Consider the following 18,317-nt stretch of genomic DNA (forward strand, 5'->3'; position numbering starts at 1 on the left):
ACAAGGGAAGGACACAGCAATAGCAATGAATCATAAGAGCAACTATTCCAAAAAAAGTTGAGTGTTGAATTAAGTGTTGAATTAAGTGGCTTAGTGTCAGGGGGGTCTGCCAAAACACTGTTATTTTTTGTGTTTTTTGCACTTTGTGTTTTTTGCACAACAAGTGTTGGCGCATGATGTGTATGAATTGAGTATGAATGTATTAAGCCCAAACCCTCAAAATATGTATGCCTTGAGTTAAATTAATTAACATTTAACGTATATTTCATGTTATACAATATATCAATATTTAATTCAACAACGAAACACAACACAATATGAGTATACAGACCGGCAGCAATGTGACTACTGTCCCTTTAAGAAAGACCCGCCCCCTTGATGTAAACGTAAACGTAAACAGGAAGTGCAATGACACAACTGCAGCTCATAGATACAACACATTTATTTGGGAGACAATGCAATAGTCCGTTCTTTTTTTATATAGAAAAGCGTGCATAACGAGCGAAATAAATGTGTGTATATAAATGTCTTAGTGTAATGGTAATGGACAAAATGCCGACCTCGCTGTTGTTTTTTACTTTTCTCTGTCTGCCCGCCGTGGAACAAGCTTCTCTGCCGCTGGTTATGAACACATGGGGCTTCAAGAATGCGACGGCTGCAGGTATGTGGGACATTCCTACACTTCGGTGCCATTTCAGTCCCCATGCTATATTTAGTTTGAACTGAAATTTGAAGAAACGCACATATTATCAGTCCACTTCTACCATAAATCATGCAGTTTTAGTACCTATGTTGACTGCCCCCCTTCCCCTTACTCTGATAAACCCCCCTTTAAATGAAGTACATACAATGACCATTCATCTCGGCCAGGGGTTAACCTTTAACCTCACTTGAGACCAGATTTTTTCAGTGCAGATTGGCCCTGGGCCCATTAAATATTAACACCGTAATTGATTAATTAATCTCATTAATTTGTTTTCACTCATAAATCAAATCCACTCACAGTTTAACAACCTAACAAGCTAAAACCTGAATAAAGTTAACATGATAAAATGTGATCATCACAAAGATTATTAAACCTATCTTAATTTTTGATAATAATTAATGGATCAACAAGAAAAATCAAGCAAGAAAAATGTGAAGGCTTAAGTCAGCCTTATTAATTAATAAAAAGCCCACATACTGGGCTTCCTCCATTTACTTGATGAAGTCAGGATTGTACTTACGTTAAAATGTAGTCTATTGGTGGTGGGGGTGGGGGGGGGGGTCTGGCACTACTATTGTCTTCATTTTTTCGTTTTAAAAACTTCTCCATTGTTAGTTGCAGTTGTGTTCTTCTGATCTTCTTGTGAGCTTGTTCAACAACCGACTGGCACATTACCGCCACCATCTGGTCGGAAGCTGCACTGTAACTGAGCGTCTAAATCATTTTTAAGAGGCCGGGAAAAGCCTGTGAATAACGTGTGTCAAATAATGCACCTTTTTACTTCTAAATGTATTTGCTTTTTCACTGTGACAGATAAAATGTAAAACAAGTTAAACAATTAAATGCTAAGGTAAATTGTTAAATTTCACTTAATTAAATTAAAACACCTTACATTTACTGATGCAATAGACAATTTTGTCCGTTAATTGAGAAATTAAAAATGGATGACTGGCTAACTTTTTTTAATGGGATGCCAGCCGCTGCATACTTTGCTACAAAATCAACACACTGTAATGCCCATGCAAAAATGATCAGAATTCAATATCCCAAGCTCAACAAATACAGTGGTATAAAAATTTTTTGGTTAATTTAAAGTACATTTTCAAGATTTTCCGTTAATAAATCACGAGATGTTAGGATCAGAAAATTCAGTTAAATATATCGAACACAGTGATGGATGAGAAGTGACACAAGACAATTATTTGTAGCCAAAAGGAGTCAGTCCAGAGTACATCGCATAAGGATCAGGGAGGTGGGATTTGATTCCCAAACCTGTATGTTGAGACGCAGATAGAGACGAGAAATGTGCAGCGGAACCCAAGTGGGACTCATAACCGCCAGCATCGGTCCTGCCCCTCGCTCCGTATTAGATTTTGTGCGGGATGATGCATCGGACACCTTCAAACTGGAAGTGAAAACACTTTAGTGTTGCTCGGGACTTATCTGTCAAAGCGGCTTTCCGCCAGGTGAGCGCTGACAGATGAAATCTGCCCAAGATTGGAGTCAACTCAAAGAAATCTCTCCCTGCTTGATAGATGGAAACGGTTTAATTTATCATCTGTACATCATCCCTTCTAACCCCCGGAGGCTGCTGTGAAAACGGACATGCTCTGTTCAGAGGGTACCGAGGCTTGAGGGAGTCGCAACAACTTGTCGATTTTCCCTGGTAGATGTGTCTGCCTTTGCCTGACCATGACACAGCCTCCTCAGCCATGTAGCTGCAGGAGGCGCGACTTGTACAAACACACATTCTGAACTTAAGGCAGCCTAAACCGCCTTAAAAAAAAAAAAGTAGTGTTTGCCCCAGAGTTACATCATCTTGGTTTTTTTTTTGGCAGCTCAGGACATAAATTCATTTCTGCAGCTAAAAGTGCACGTTAGTGAATAATGTAGACAAGACTCAGAGTTCAGCTTACCCAGAATGCAACAGGCACTAACAGGTCAATGAGTGACTGTGGTATGTGGAGTCCATATACAGCGCTCACAAAAAGTTAAGGGATATTTCAGGATGTCCAAGTGTTCAATGTTTCATACTTTGCTGTTCTCCAACAGCAAGACTTCTTTTTCTGCCTGCGAGCATATATAACTGGTATCAAATTTTCAAGATCCACAATTTTCTCCCAGGAAGTCCAAGCCGGTGTTGCTTGAAACTGGGTGGGCGTATTACGGCGTTTTAACGTCACGTCAGTTGTACCTGTGAGATAAACAAAGATAGATGCAACATGTTTAGGTACAGTATATATAAAAAAAAATCATTTTTATAGCACTTTTCAAGGTACTCAAAGACTCTTTATACTTTAGATAAAAACAATATAAAGCTAAAAAACTCACAAAGCAGAAAAAACGTTAAAATACTACAGAACAGGAATAAAAATAAAACATTAGAAATGAAATAGAGTTTCAAACAGGTAGGTTTTGAGTTGTTTTTTGAAGGTGAGAAGGTCAGAGCGGGCACGGAGGATGGGGGCGGCAATGGAGAAAGCTCCGTCTCCCCAGGGTCGGACCAGGTCGGAGCTTGGTCCTACAGGGAGGGGTCAGGAGGTTGGAGTCGGAGGACTGGCAGGAACGTGAGGGATAGAGCAGGTCTGTGAGGTATGGAGGGGCCAGATTGTGGAGAGCTTTGAAAATGATCAGGAGGACTTTGGAATGGATATATGGATATATCAATATCAATACTCTTGTTTCGTACTGGTAGTACTGGTAGTACTGGTACTCACAAGGAAAATAGCCATACATTTGCTTTCACTGCTTGTCCTTTAAGTAAACATTGTCATTGACTCAACAAATGTGCTGATCTTAATTTGAAGATCCTCCTTAAACATTGGCTAGTAGCTAATGTTGACTTTTAATCAAAGTTTGGACTTCCTACCTCATAAATGTAATATAATGTAATGTGATTCCTGAAGTATAACCATTGAGATTTAACAGCCTATAATGGCTACTGAATCTGAGAAATGATTGTTAGTGTAACTTAGACAATGACTTCCTGTTTGGATGTCCAAAAAATTGGTCAGATACCAAAATAGTTGTTGATTAATTGGCTAATCAATTAATCATTGATTAATTGCTGCAGCTCTAATGTCTGGAAAAGGTCTGGAATTTTGACATGTCAAATCCATAGGAACCCTGGTGCAAGGTTGTGTTTCTGCAGCGGTGGTCATCGTGTATTTGTGTTATTATTTCTGTAGCTTGGTCGGTCTTGCAGTCCGGGGGCTCGGCGCTGGACGCCGTGGAGAGCGGATGCACTCGCTGCCAAGTAGAGCAGTGCGACGGAAGCGTGGGTTATGGCGGCAGCCCAGATGAGATGGGGGAGACCGCATTGGATGCCATGATCATGAACGGGTAAAACTATGAACCAAAATATGAATCTACATATTACCTTGTGTAAGCGATGCCTTCTGAAAAGTTGACTTGTGCTCCTTGTGCAGCGACACGATGGAGGTGGGCGCCGTGGCCAACCTGAAGAGGATCAAGAATGCGATCGGTGTAGCGAGGGCAGTGATGGAGCACACAGAGCATACCTTGCTGGTGGGAGAGTCGGGTATGAAAACAATAATACGGTTACAATTCTTTTCTACTATTACTATTAACACTGAAAATCCTTTCTTTATCCGGAATTCATTCATTTATTATTACAGGGTCTCTGCAGGTTCACCAAGTCACATTTTAAGACTGCAATGACTGCAATTTAAGACCCATTTCACATCCATACTGGAAATAAAAAAGTATAAAAGACATGAACAAAAATCTGAGGCCCATGGGGGGGACGCACAGAACACTCGCTGGTTGTCATTTTATGAGATTTTAGAGAATATGAGACATTTTAAGGCCTTAAACTCAAATTATTTGATTTTTAGACTTTCTAAGAGCCTGTATTATTTAACAAGTCGTCATAGATTCGGTATTTATACAATATGTGCATTATTATATCGTGTTTCTGTCGGTATTTAAGCTATACCGATTAATTTATGTACAGAAACTTGGAAAAAAACTCAAATATTACCTCCCTTTTCATACAATATCGCATGTAACAAAGTAGTTCTCCTGCCGTTAACTGTATCATTCTGTGAAATCTTGTGCCCAAACAAAGCACCTTATGTGTTGACTCACATTTTTTAATGTATTTTTTGTGTGTCTTTAACTCATTAATTGGATTAACATTATTTCCGAGGGGAAAAAAATTGCCTCCGTTTTCTTGGAAACTTTTGGATAGATAGACTTCCTTTATTGTCATTGCACAATAACACAGCAGTGAAATTGCCAATGAAATGTCGTTTCCTGGCTCCCATATAATAATAAATAATAATGAAATAAATAATAATGTACAGCGTAAACAGTAAATTGTACAAATAATTTAAATAATTTAGAATAAATAACAATTAAAAGTTTTGCGTGTGCGTGTGAGCAGGTAGAGGGGCTTATTAATGGGTGTAAACATATAATTACTTAATTCGTAGGTAAGTGAGAGTACTTTCTTTCAATTAGTAATGTGAAATTTGGTGACTATAGGCTATTTCTATGCGCCATCAACCGATGATAAAGGGACAGATATGATCTGTGACATTAATGTTGCAGGCCATGGCCTTCAAACCAAGCACAGTGGGTACCAAAGGCATGGATCCATGCTTTCATGTTGTTTACACCAAACATTAACCCTGCCACCCCAATGTCCAAGCTAAAATGGAGACTCATTAGACCAGGCAAAATGTAGCCAAACTTTTCTTGTTGTCCATGCAAAGTCCAGCCCAAATGTCCGCGTCTTAAGCATCGGGTGTGAGCTTACTATGCTGCCGTTGTGCACCTTCTTCAAGGTTCCACCTTCCAGAGATGTTCCTCTGCATCTATTTGAGTTACCGTTGCCTTTCCATCAGCTCCAATCAGTCTGGACATTCTTCCCTGACCTCTGCCATCATTAAGACATTTTCTCACAGAGAACTGGCGCTAACTAGATATTTTTCTCATTTTATATCCCTGGGGGGGGAAGAAAAATACCAGTAGATTGTCTTTTGTGAAATCCTCCAACCAGCCCATCTGTCAACAAGAACCGGGCCACATTCAAAAGCACTGTAATCACATTTCTTCCCATTCTGATGCCCAGTTTAAATTGGAATTTGTCTGCCATCCGATGGAATGGCAGACGAGGTGCATTAATGAGCAGGAAAACCACGATGTCTTACAAAAACACGGTCATTATTAACAACCTAATCAAATTAATACCATTTTTTCAGTTAAGTTTTAATAAGAAAGGAAGGAAATTAAGTGGCTTTTCAAACACCTTAAACCACCTGAAAATTATGGTATGGTTTACAGTATGTGTTTCGGACTATCATAAGTTAATAATTTATACGTTATAATACATCACGGAACATCATGTAGTTCTATTTGCACAATTCAACAGGTTAGAGCACATTAAAACTGTTTGACCTTGTAATTACAGTTTTTAACATTATTATTGGAGCCCTCTAGACATGAAATAACACCCCTATAGTCACCTTTACACTCACACACACATAGCCAAACAACCAGTGGCCGCTCTAGCTATAGGCCGTGTGTGGGTGTTGGGGGGGTTTCATAGCGGTGAATGTGCAGGTCACACTTTTCCACAAACTTGGATAGATGGAAGTTATTGATGTGGTTTTCCAGTGCATCCCGGTACGATCAGACAGTCTTTGTATTTTGCGATGAGTTCTTTCTCTGGCATTAAAAACGGTTTTCAACAACTTCTTTATCAAAATTGTTGGCACTCGCAGCTTTCTTTGGCCCCATGGTGGGTTACTTTGCAGTGGCACCTCAATATAAATGCTTAGTGCTTAGTTTAGGCACTCGGATTTTCACACAACGACTTACTACAGGGCTAACGGACTAGCTTGTTATTCCCAAAATATAAAAACTGGAGTAAAAATGCTGACTCAATCGCAAAAAAGTAAACGATAAGTTAATAGCAAGGATCTCTTCCCTCTCTCTCTCTTTGCAGCGACGGTTTTTGCAGAAAACATGGGCTTCATCGCCGAGGACCTCACCACCGTCAAGTCTGTGGATATTTTCACACAGTGGCTGAAGGGCAACTGCCAACCTAATTACCGAAAGGTGAGTGTGCTCACGTACGTGTTGATTAGTGTTGGCTGCAGGCGTGCTGTTTCTAAAGACACATTAAGCTGAGCGAATCCGACTGGCATGCTAACGTAGTTCATTAAAAATGAGCTTGTTGTTTTGAGAGGTGATTTCCTCAAAGGTCTAAACTGTTCCGGTGCTTTGTTCCATTCTGTCCTTCTAACTAATAGCGGAAAAATTGCTTTTCTCTAATCTAATAAGCAAGTATCTAAAAAAAAAAAATGCGCGATCCCGACTGATTATATTTAAAATTTGCGCTGAAGGTCGGCTGGTAATGAACACAAACTTTAGCGTGGTTGAAGACGACATCCAGGAGTTTATTCTGATAATTGGACAATAAGGACAGTAGTTAATGTGCCGCCCATGGCTTGCTGTTGTTTCACGCCGATTGTAGAGAATGTTACTGGTGAGGAAGTGAAGAGAATGATTGAAGGACCCTACTAACATTGCCTTGGGAATCCGGTAGATCATTAAAATCCGGAAGTTTAGTCGCGTACACATGGACACAATGAGGAGGGAGCAATCAGTGGTATAACGTGAAGTAAACCACTTATCCGGGTTATAAACCAGGAAAGGCATCCATTAGCTAGGGAGCAGAAATATAGGACTCTAGAGCAACAGGAAAAGGCCATGCCATCCAGATATACGCTCCCAGTCAACGTTTGCACTTTTCCCTGAATCTACCTCTCAATAATAACCTCTGCTTATTTGCTTACTTATCGCTTTCAGAGCAGATCCTATATCTACCTTTAATGATGGATGCCACAGTTGAACGAGAGACACCGAGACCTAATGCCCGTCCAATATTAGTGGGGGTTTCTCCTCTCTGAGCTTCTGTTGATGTCAATTCTGACTTCCATGGTGATGGATTTTCTTTTTCTCTGGGCTCTTCCGCCAGAGGAGCCTGCCCCACGCTTGGTAGACATAATGAAGTGCATGCCTCGCAGTGCAGCATCTCTGCAAGCTGCTGCACTCATCTTTGCAGTATGTGTTGAAACTATTTAGTGTTTTATGGATCAAAATTATGTAAACAGCAAAAGTCGAATGATTTAACGTGAGGACCACATGTATACTAATTAGTTATTCATTCATTTTCTACCGCTTATCCTCACAAGGGTCGCAAGGGGTGCTGGAGCCTATCCCAGCTGTCTTCAGGCGAGAGGCAGGGTACACCCTGGACTGGTGGCCAGCCAATCACAGGGCACATATAGACAAACAACCATTCACACTCACATTCATACCTATGGACAATTTGGAGTCGCTAATTAACCGAGTATGTTTTTGGAATGTGGGAGGAAACCGGAGTACCTGGAGAAAACCCACGCATGCACGGGGAGAACATGCAAACTCCACACAGAGATGGCCGGGGGTGGAATTGAAGCCTGGTCTCTGAGCTGTGAGGTCTGCGTGCTAACCACTTGCCCGCCGTGCAGCCCATGAGTTACAATATGACAAATTTATGGGATATTATTTTTAAAAATAGGAGGGAGATGGTAACGAAGGATAAGATACGGGTGTATCCCAGGAAAGCGGAAGGGTTGACAGATGGGAACGCCAGGTTTCAGGAGTCAATAGATGAGGCTCATGCAAAGTTGCTAATTCATGAAACATGACTTTCTACAGCTGCATAATATTTTTAGCGTAAGTGTTGTTTTAGCATCTTTAATGTACTAAATGTATAAGTGACCACTAGCATCTTTGGGATTGTTCTGTTTGCGGCCAGAGTGGTCAGACTCTCTCCTGGCAACAAAACATCTTTGGCTAAAATCAACGCATCTCTACAGCAATCGTGTGAAGTAGCAGTTTGGCGGAGCTGTATACTGTACATTTACATACCATAAATGCATGTTTATGCAGAGAGAAGCAGCAAATACTGACACATTTTGCGTCACAGAGCAGATAGGAATACAAAGTAGTCCCAATATTATACATCACATGCATATATATTGTGCATTCAATGCTACCGTACATACCGTAATCAAAAGGCTGTGTCCACAGGGTATGGTGGGTGGTGTACTATACACAGAATGCTATTTTTGGTTTTTCACCTTGTCAACAATAAGGATAAATATATGAATTGTATGGCAAGCACACAGGAGGGGTGAGTTTGATGAACACTACAGTTATGTGCACTGGCCTGACTTTATTCCTTTTTTTCCTATGGAGTCCTATAGGACAACAGCATCATATCCTGTCTCCTCTCCCCAGAATGTTTTTCCAGACCCATCCAAATCCTGTCGACCCTACAAGCCTGCTGTGACACTGGCACAGAAGAAAAAGAGGTGGCATGCTGATATTCGCTCTCATGACACAATTGGTATGTTTTATGGATTTACACAGCCGCGCAAAAATCAATAAAATGTTTAAAATGGCCAATGTGAAGGATTAAAAAGGGAGTGACCGCACATACATCAATGGCCGAGTGCTCCATCTCACGCATTCATGGAAAGGAAGTGCTGTCGTTGCTTACAATTTACCACTTGAACACTAGATGCCACTAATTCTCATTCATCTTTTGTTAGCATTTGTTTATATTCTTTGATTGACTGGGGCCTGTGCTGTTTATTAACGTGTCACTATTTAACACTAATAATAATAACAAATATAACACTATTAAGGTGATATATTGTGTTATACTATTATTCTCATTTTACAGTACAGTACAATGAATGAAGAACTAATGACTAAGGCACATTTAGAGTCATTACAGGGGAACTAATGAGTAGTTACTGAAGTAATTTTGTGTACCTTATTAAACTGTTATTTCCTTTTTTATTTTACCAGGTATGATCGCATTTGATCAATACGGTCACTTGGCCGCAGGGACGTCCACTAACGGGCTCACTCATAAAATTCCAGGGTATGTAAAGACGAATAGTAACTTCTAGTGCTTCAATTATTCCATCAGAGACGGCTTTAACAGGATTCCTGTGCTGTGTATTTGTGCTGTACTTGTCGTAGTCGAGTGGGGGACTCACCTATAGTTGGAGCGGGAGCCTACGCCGACAGCTCTGCCGGCGCTGCTGCGGCAACCGGTGACGGAGACGTCATGATGCGTTTTCTACCGAGGTAGTAGAGACTTCCTTGTTTGCATCACCTCTGATCTTGTTTTTTTTTTCCATGTCATGTTAGCAATATTTCAACTGGTCATCTCTAGTGGAGGTTTTCTTGGTGCCAATACAATAGTAGTGCTGAGAAGGAAGCATAGATTGTACCTTAAGGGGGGAGGGCGGGAAGCAAAGGACTCCTAGCCCAGTCTGTCCTTAGCAGCCTTGACCAGCGCTCGTTAGCCAGCCTCACACGTGTCAAATGCAACCCTGCCAACAGTTACTTGGCGGTGGAGCTGATGAGGGCTGGGACGAATCCCTCGGCGGCCTGCAAGATGGCCATTTCCAGGATTAAGAGGCATTACTCCGAGTTCTTCGGTGCGATCATCTGTGCTAACACGACAGGCCATTATGGTGAGTTTTTGGGATCTGAACATGGAGGCCGTGCAGGCGGCGCCAAAAAGTTCCAACAACATGCCAAATGTGATTTGTACTTACCTGACTGACCATGTCCAGGAGATTGTTGGATTTAAAAACCAAACTGGAGTTGGTGATAAAGGTAACACAATATTCATTTTCAAGCTAAACAGGGAGAGTACAGTCGTATAAATTTAGAAACAAAAAAAAAAACTACAGTAATCCAGAGTTTCTCACCGTTAATTGGTTCCAGACTTGACCGCAATAAATGAATTTTTGTGAAGTAGGGTTCACTATTAATAAATGGAATGTTTTAACACTTTTTTCACACTTTTTTCTTTTAAGTCCTGCGACTTAGATATCACAACATACATAATTTAACATGTTTTAAATGTTAATTCATACTTACTGACATGAACCAATGAGTGAACTATACCATCGATAGCCAGTAGACCAGTGATGTAGCCTTGTGACCATTCAGTGATGTGGAGTGAGATCGGGAGCTCGGTGAACTTACCAGTAACTTGCCGCAATGTTGGACTTGCTGGCCTGTTATGTTAATTTGGCTTATTAATTGTCCCAGGTATGGTTTTTATGGTCCCGTGGAGCTGAATAACTTAGACAACAGACAAACAATAACAGACAAACATCTGAAATCACGAGATGTGTTAGTAACGTATGTACAACATAGGCAACTACTCTGGAATAAAGAACAGAAAAGTTGACCACAATACAGTACATATGTAAAATAAGAAGTCTTCAACATATACACTAACATCCGATACCAGTTTGGAATTAGAGGGTCAGTAAAAACAGCCTGCCTGTATTGTTACTTGTCTTTTATTGAACCTTATTTATTATTTTTAGTTTAATTCTCATGTCTTTTCTCTTGAAAAAAAAAAGGTGCAGCATGTAACAAGGTCCCCGGCTTCACGCAGTTTCACTACATGGTGTCGAACGCAGAGTCCAACACGCCGCTTCTCAAGTCCGTGGACTGCTTTTAATGTTTGTTTTTTTTCTCGACACTTTACGATGCACTGATTTCTCATTGCTTTGACAGATCTTTTCACATAGATGTTTTTAATTAAGACATATATTCATGAAATCATCGGGAGCAATTTACAGCCTTTAATAAAAGTGTAAAAACATTCTCACGATGACAGTCCATTGATTGGGTAATGAAAATGTATATATATATAGTCTACGCATAATATTTAATACCCATGCATCTGTGTTTTTTTTGTTTTTTAAATACATTACATTATTTTTATTCCACTAAAAATTGTATTTAGCAGCCCGGCAAGATAGCTACACCGGGTCCGTTTTCCACCCACTGGAAAAAACCACACTGTTTACCCTTTTGCAAGCTGCAGGTGTAAAAGTTGCGGCCATTGTTGGGTCCCAGCTTGAGGACGGTCCTCATCAAGCATCGTTTGCCATGGTGACAGGAAGGAAAGTGCAAGTCAGCCCACTGCAACACATAGAAAAAATATATATATATACTTTTTAAGCTCGATTCAAAGCGAAGTTTGCATTCTTATTCTCACCTCAAAGAAGTTACATTTAGCCTCTCTGGGCAGCGAGCAGACGTAAAACTGCCGTCCCTTGTTGTCCCCGTCCTTGCGGACCACTCGGAGAAGAGTCGGGTGGCCATGGGATGAACAACAAGGTGTCCCTTCTGTTGTGTGTGCACTGTCAGAGGAGATAAAAGTGAGATAACCTGAAAATAATAGGACTAAGTACCCTGAGACAAGCTACATGTCATTTAGTGTTTGCATGATTGGTCCGCTGCAACGTTCCCAACAACACTGCACTCCGGTGCTTTGCATTAATCGCGGAAGCTGCAAAGAATTTGTCTTATTAATGTCAAGTTATTCATGAGCAGAGCGAGTCACTCACTATGATTTGTTACCGGGAGAAGAACCGTGATCAATTCTCATTTTCTTGGACGGCTGACTGTACGAGGCCAGCGTTTCCCCACCGGGCGGCCGGGCCTGCTGCCTCTGCCAGCCACCAGAGGTGTAATTGGGGCCCGACGTCCCCTGGCAGGCGCCAGGTTTAAACAGGCCTTCTCGCTCGGGCGGCGTGGAATTCAAATGACTGCCGAGCGGGGACAGCGGGGAGTTTGCGGGCTTTGGCTTCTCGCTCAAGTCTGAGAAAAGCAGAGTGGAAGTCCCGAATGCGGAGCGCCAGTTGAGTTTGCGCTCCTCTTGAGGCTTCCTGAAGGCGGTGCAGGGGTACCTCACCAGGCTGGTGGCGGAAAGCGGCGATGCGTCAATGACGACGTCCTCTTTGTGAACTGTGCGGGGAGAGGAAACACCGCAGTGAGACATTTCATGTTTTTTCTGAAGCTCCTCTCATAAAACACATGCACACTGTTGCAAGATAAAAAATACCAGCCGACATTTTAATGTACTCTAGCAAGTCCTTTCCTCTCATAACTCCTCCCTTTAGGGCAATTTGGGTGCAGTTCTACGCATATAATAAATGGAACTGGATAGATGCGTAGAAATGCAGTTGGGTGCTTCCCAGAAGTGTAATCTTGAGTGCAAAAATTAATGCTCACGTCACCATAAATGAGGTAATCCCTTCTTGGGTCAAATATTTCAACACGTCTGGGAGCACATGCCATGACTCTCAACAATGTGCATATTAAGTCGAACAGAACCAGGCTGGTGGACACCGGGCCTCACCCTGAGCCCTGGGAGTGAGGCAGGCATCGCAGGTGTTGGCGGTGGGCCGGTTGATGAGGGTGCACAGGTGACAATCCCAGTCTTCTTCCTCCTTCCTCGCCACGTTCTCATTGGCTGCGCCGTTGGCTCTGGTGGCCCAGCCAATCAGACTGTTCCTGGCAGGAAGTTTACTGCAAACGTGAAAAATGAACGGAAAAAAGCGGGACATGAATGTTACATAAATAGAATTAGGTCAATGGTAATAGGAATGTAAAGGCAGGGGTCTTTAATAATATTAAAAATGTACTATTTTAATAATTATAATTACCTATTTATTAATAATAATAATATAATATTTAATATATTATATATAATATTATAATAAGATAATATTAATATTTGCATAGATCACAGAAACCCTGTTTATGACCTTCTAAATATGGTTTTAACATTATTAGAGCTCTCTAGACATGAAATAACACCCCTATAGTCACCTTTACATGAATATTACCCAATCTAGTAAACATAAGAGTACATAAGTCATTTAAAACATAAATAAGACTCATGCTTGTTGGTGTTGCTTGTTGGTGTTGCTCCCCAGGGGAGCATAGTGAGGGGTGGACTGAAGGTAACGTTGGGGGTTCGGAGTTCAATACTAATACTTCTTTGAATTGAAGATCTTATTTGTATTTTTGTTCATTTAGCTACTTTAATGCCTAATTTGGACAAAAATAGATAACATTTGTCTAGATATGCGTCAGTTTACTGTAATAATAGGCCATATTTAACCACTAAATAATGGTTTATTCAATATATTTTTGATAAACTGTGATAAAGTGACGCCGTGAAATTAAAACCTCTAAGTGATGAGGGCACGACTGTACATGAAAGGTGTTTTCTAATTTAGGAAATAACACCCTCTCTTCAATTATCGCCTGCTTCCAATTAATGCCCCATCATCTTTATGGTTTAGGTAAATAAAGCATTTACAGTAATATACTGTACTTCATTACAGTATACCTACAAGACTTATGTACCGGTAGATATAAATCTTCCTAATGAGCAACAGACAAAGCAGCTACCTAATGACAGCAGCAGGAAGAAAGCTAAACATTTGCGGTTGCAGCAGCTGGTGAGGATGCACCAGCAGGCGGCGTGTTGCATTTAAATGCAGCGAGTACATACACATTAATGCTGCGACACAAAGCTCCGCTATGTTTGACAAGAAAGCCGCTCGCCATCCATCTTCGGCAGTGGTGGGATGGGGGTGGGGGGTAGGGTGGCGGCGGCCTGCAGCAAACTTTGCTCGCAGATTGCTCGATCAGCTGTGTAATGTGTTGTAAGGACTTTAGGCCGGGAAGCCCTCTCTAAGCTCTGCTCAAACGCGAGCCAGGAGGTGCTGAGCCCGTGCCCTGCCTGGCAAACACACACTTTCGACACACATTCAACACTTCCCGCTCCCTGCCAAGCCCATCTGCCTGCAAAGATGGCCTCTCGGAGCTGGAACGCTCTATCTGGAAAGATTTGGGTGCTTTGTTTTCTGACAAAGGCTGACAATGGCTCCAAAGTGGTGCCTTTTAAATCACATGCAGATATTTGTACATTTATTTAAGGAAGATAGGGACAGTGCATATTGATCAACATTTGACATAGTAATTACACAGATAACAGGCAGAAAACTGCACTTAACAAAACCCTGATTTCGGGGCGACAAAGGACTTGAGCACTTAAGCGCCTTAGTGCCAGTTGCTATGGTATCAAAATATTTTAACATATATGCATATGAACATGCACGATATTAAAATGCAGGTTCTACAGTTTGGTTCTACTTAGAAAATCATTTGTTATTAATCACTAAAATGATCGATTATCATATATACGTGACAGGCAGTGATTTTCTAGGAGATACACTTTGAGCGTACTCCTCATGTGTTATTTCAGCTGACAAAAAGTGTCATAATGCAACATTTCAAGAATTAAAAAAAACGATATGAGCCATTCCCACCTGACATTCACACTTCTGGCATCCTGCTTCTGACAGTGTTGGCAGAAGTACGTCATCCTGCCATTGTCGCCAAGACGACATACTGTGACGACGCGGGCGCACTGGCGGCACTGGGCACGCTTGTAGACTTTGTAGTGTTTGTGCAGGGGTGAGCCAGACTTGCGACACTGCCATGACAATACAGTGAAGATAAATATAATGGGGCGGAGGACAGCACAAACTCATACAATGGAGTATTATCGTCGTAACGAAAACGTAAAATTAAACCAATGATGTCTTCACACTGTGGCAGAGCCCAAGTGTCCATGGTCTTACCTTGTAAAAGAGAACAGTGAAATCACGTGTCATCTTGACCAAGTGTTGGACCTGCTCCTCCGACAGCTGCTCAACCTGAGGAAGGAGAACCCACAGTGAAGGGAATACACACCAGTTACTATATATAGTACATGAAACTATAGGTTCACCTGCATCAAAACGTGGCCTTTAATAATTCACTCTACACCTTTATCCCCATGTTATCCGTTTTTTTGCTTAATCCTGCTAACTAAACTTGTATTGGATGCTACCTAATAAACAGTTCGATGAGCAAAATAACCAAATTGGTGAAGAAAAAAAAATTGTTTAATGTAAATATTTCTTCAGAGTAAGGCAGAGGGTTCACATTTTCAAAAATAATTTAAGAGCTTCTGCTCCTGTCAAGCATCTATTAGCATAAATTCATTCAGTTGTTTTTGCAAAGTGAGGAGGCAACACTGCACTACTTTCTTTTCTTTGTCTTCGCCCCACCCTCCCCCCACCTCCCCCTCGCATTGCAGTGATAAAACACAAGTTGAAAGTTGTGCACGAGAGCAGGATGCCTGGCATTGCTTAACCATCTCCCCCCCTCTCGGCTGCACACCATCCATCATCTTCCTGTGTACCTTCACGGCCGGGTGTAGGCCCGCGTCGAACAGGGCTTCGTTTTTAATGATGTTGCCGACTCCAGGCATGACGGCCTGGTCGAGGAGGACGTCGCAGAGCATCCTGCCTCCTTGGCGCCTCACTGCCTCCGCCGAGCACGAGAAGCTGAACTTCGGGGAACACACGTCCAGGGCCTGAAGAGCTCTCAGCCTCTGCTCGCAGTCGTCTGTCAACCTGTAAGCACAAACAAAGAGTGGAGTGTGTGTGGGTGGGTGGGTTCTACTTCTGTTCGCTGGCCAGATTCCTGGTGCCTTTTATTCATTTACAGTGGAACTGTCCACACACAAAACACTGAGTTCTGAGTCATGGCCAATTATGCAAATTACCCAAAGATATCATGCTATGTGCTCACTGATTGAGCCTCACACCATCAAAAAGTCAACTTCGGGCTGGGTTGGGTGTGTCCGCCATACCTCACTTCCACCGTGCTGTCAAAGAATGAAACTGTGTCGTTAGTCAGGTGTATGTCCAGCACTGGCTGTGACCCGCTGATGGGTTTCCTCTCTGCAGCGTTGATTCGCATCGAGCCGTTCATGCCGAAGTGGACTCTGGACATAAAGACAGATGCTTTTCGTTTACAGACAGCAAACCGGCTTTAAAGATGGAGGAAAAACAGAACTATGACAAATGGGAGCTAGTCAAAGCTACTTTTGTTGGATGACGAAACATGCTGTAGGAATTATTTTAAATAATAAACATCCATGTTAAAATACATATATAACTACAGCCTTTTATGAATCTTGACAGCCTACAGGTGTAATACAAGGGTTGTACCAATACAATTGGATCACACTGATTATAAGTAGGGATGGCCGATACTTGAAATTTTGGTATCAATCCCAATACCAAGTAAATACATGGCCTGTATTGCCTATACTGATACTTTATACATGATCCTTGAATAAATGTGTAATTTCCTAATTATACATCTCAATAAAACCAATATTTTTCATTAACAAGCTTATTTGTGAACAATATAACAATATATAATATATGATTATATAGTTAACCCCTTATTCCCTTTATTACATACATTTCTCTAAGACAAAATATCGATCTCATCACGCTAGAATCGAACCGATACTCGTGTAGAGACTCGTCACAGTTCGGGTGGACTCGGCCACTCGGCCATTTGTTTTGGGCGGTGCGTAAACGTGACCAAAAAAATAATACTTTTAAAATAACGATGTGGCAGAGGTAAATGGCTACGTTAATCATATTTAAATTCCTACCTTAACGTTGTCGGACCGAAATACAGGAAGAGTTCCTTCCCCAGGGTGTCCACGCCGGTGTACTGACAACCTTTAAGTCGTTGGATGGCGCTGTTTTTCTCCGGGTCGTTTCCCTGCGAACACACAACTTCATTTGAACGACTTAATGAGAATGTTGCTGCCGAAACATAAACATCATTTAAGTGACGTTAGTTCCTTTGCTAAAGTTGCTTCCATGATAGTTCTTTATTGGAGACTGTTATGTAATATGTAAAACAACATACCTTCGCCGTGAACATGCTACCTCTGATCTCTTTCAGTCTTTGTCCTTTCTGGACCCTGGAACGGATCTTCTCCCCGTTCAATGTGCACCCAGGACCTTCAACCATCTTCGTTTATAGTTTGTTGTTTTGAAAAGAATGAACTTATCACTGCTACACGAAGCTGTCTTCTTTTCCCGCCACAGCCGTTTCAATTTGACGCACGCGCAGTACACTGTTTCCGGAAGAAAGCAGCTCAGAGATGCGGAAGGTAGTTTCCATGATAGTACTTCATTGGAGTCTGTTATGGAATATGTATAACAACATACCTTCGCCGTGAACATGCTACTTCTGATCTCTTTTAGTCTTTGTCCTTTCTGGACCCTGGAACGGATCTTCTCCTCGTTCAATATGTACCCAGGACCTTCAACCATCTTCGTTTATAGTTTATTTTTCGGAAAAGAACGACCTTATCACTGCTACACGAAGCTGTCTTTTTTCCCGCCACAGCCGATTCAATTTAACGCATGCGCAGTACATTGTTTCCGGAAGTAAGCAGCTCGGCGATGCGGAAGTTTAAGACCTTGTAAAAAGCGGCGTACTGTAATATCCAAATAATATCACAAAATGTTAAATTAGTTACTGTAAAGTTTTTTTTAATACACTGATGATGTCTGTAGTCATTTGCAATTGTTGACTTGACAGTTGAGGAGCCTGCAGCGTCTCCATTATCGCCACTTGAGGGAAGCAGAGGACCGTTGGTGTCCCTGCAGGCCACACACATTCATATGATGAAAATTGCAAGGTGGCACAAGATTACATCTGCATTATTGCATATCATCATTCATATGCCGGAGAGACCACCTTATTTCACAAAATTTCATATCCACAAACATTGTCCCATCTGGTTCTAAACATGCAAATGACC

The 18,317-nt window shown here is 41.6% G+C and overlaps 2 protein-coding genes across 2 annotated transcripts; one reads left to right on the forward strand and one right to left on the reverse strand.

Annotated features, from left to right (window-relative positions):
* Nucleotides 1-397: 397 nt before the first annotated feature.
* Nucleotides 398-11,435, forward strand: aga (aspartylglucosaminidase). The gene is made up of 9 exons (XM_058060456.2): nt 398-661; nt 3,895-4,048; nt 4,135-4,247; nt 6,681-6,793; nt 9,026-9,134; nt 9,602-9,677; nt 9,779-9,886; nt 10,145-10,278; nt 11,185-11,435. The coding sequence occupies exons 1-9, from the start codon at nt 511-513 to the stop codon at nt 11,283-11,285; spliced, it is 1,059 nt and encodes a 352-aa protein (XP_057916439.2). The 5' UTR covers nt 398-510; the 3' UTR covers nt 11,286-11,435.
* Nucleotides 11,120-18,280, reverse strand: neil3 (nei-like DNA glycosylase 3). Its single transcript, XM_058060442.2, has 10 exons — nt 17,414-18,280; nt 17,151-17,263; nt 16,332-16,466; nt 15,879-16,092; nt 15,274-15,348; nt 14,959-15,125; nt 12,975-13,144; nt 12,181-12,580; nt 11,829-11,973; nt 11,120-11,752 (listed from the first exon to the last, which is right to left on the reverse strand). The coding sequence occupies exons 1-10, from the start codon at nt 17,516-17,518 to the stop codon at nt 11,570-11,572; spliced, it is 1,707 nt and encodes a 568-aa protein (XP_057916425.2). The 5' UTR covers nt 17,519-18,280; the 3' UTR covers nt 11,120-11,569.
* Between the last annotated feature and the right edge of the window lie 37 nt (nt 18,281-18,317).

This window comes from Doryrhamphus excisus, linkage group LG23 (genome assembly GCF_037039965.1).
Source record: "Doryrhamphus excisus strain RoL-2023G ecotype Guam linkage group LG23, RoL_Dexc_Guam_v1.1, whole genome shotgun sequence".
Taxonomy (NCBI): Eukaryota; Metazoa; Chordata; class Actinopteri; order Syngnathiformes; family Syngnathidae; genus Doryrhamphus; species Doryrhamphus excisus.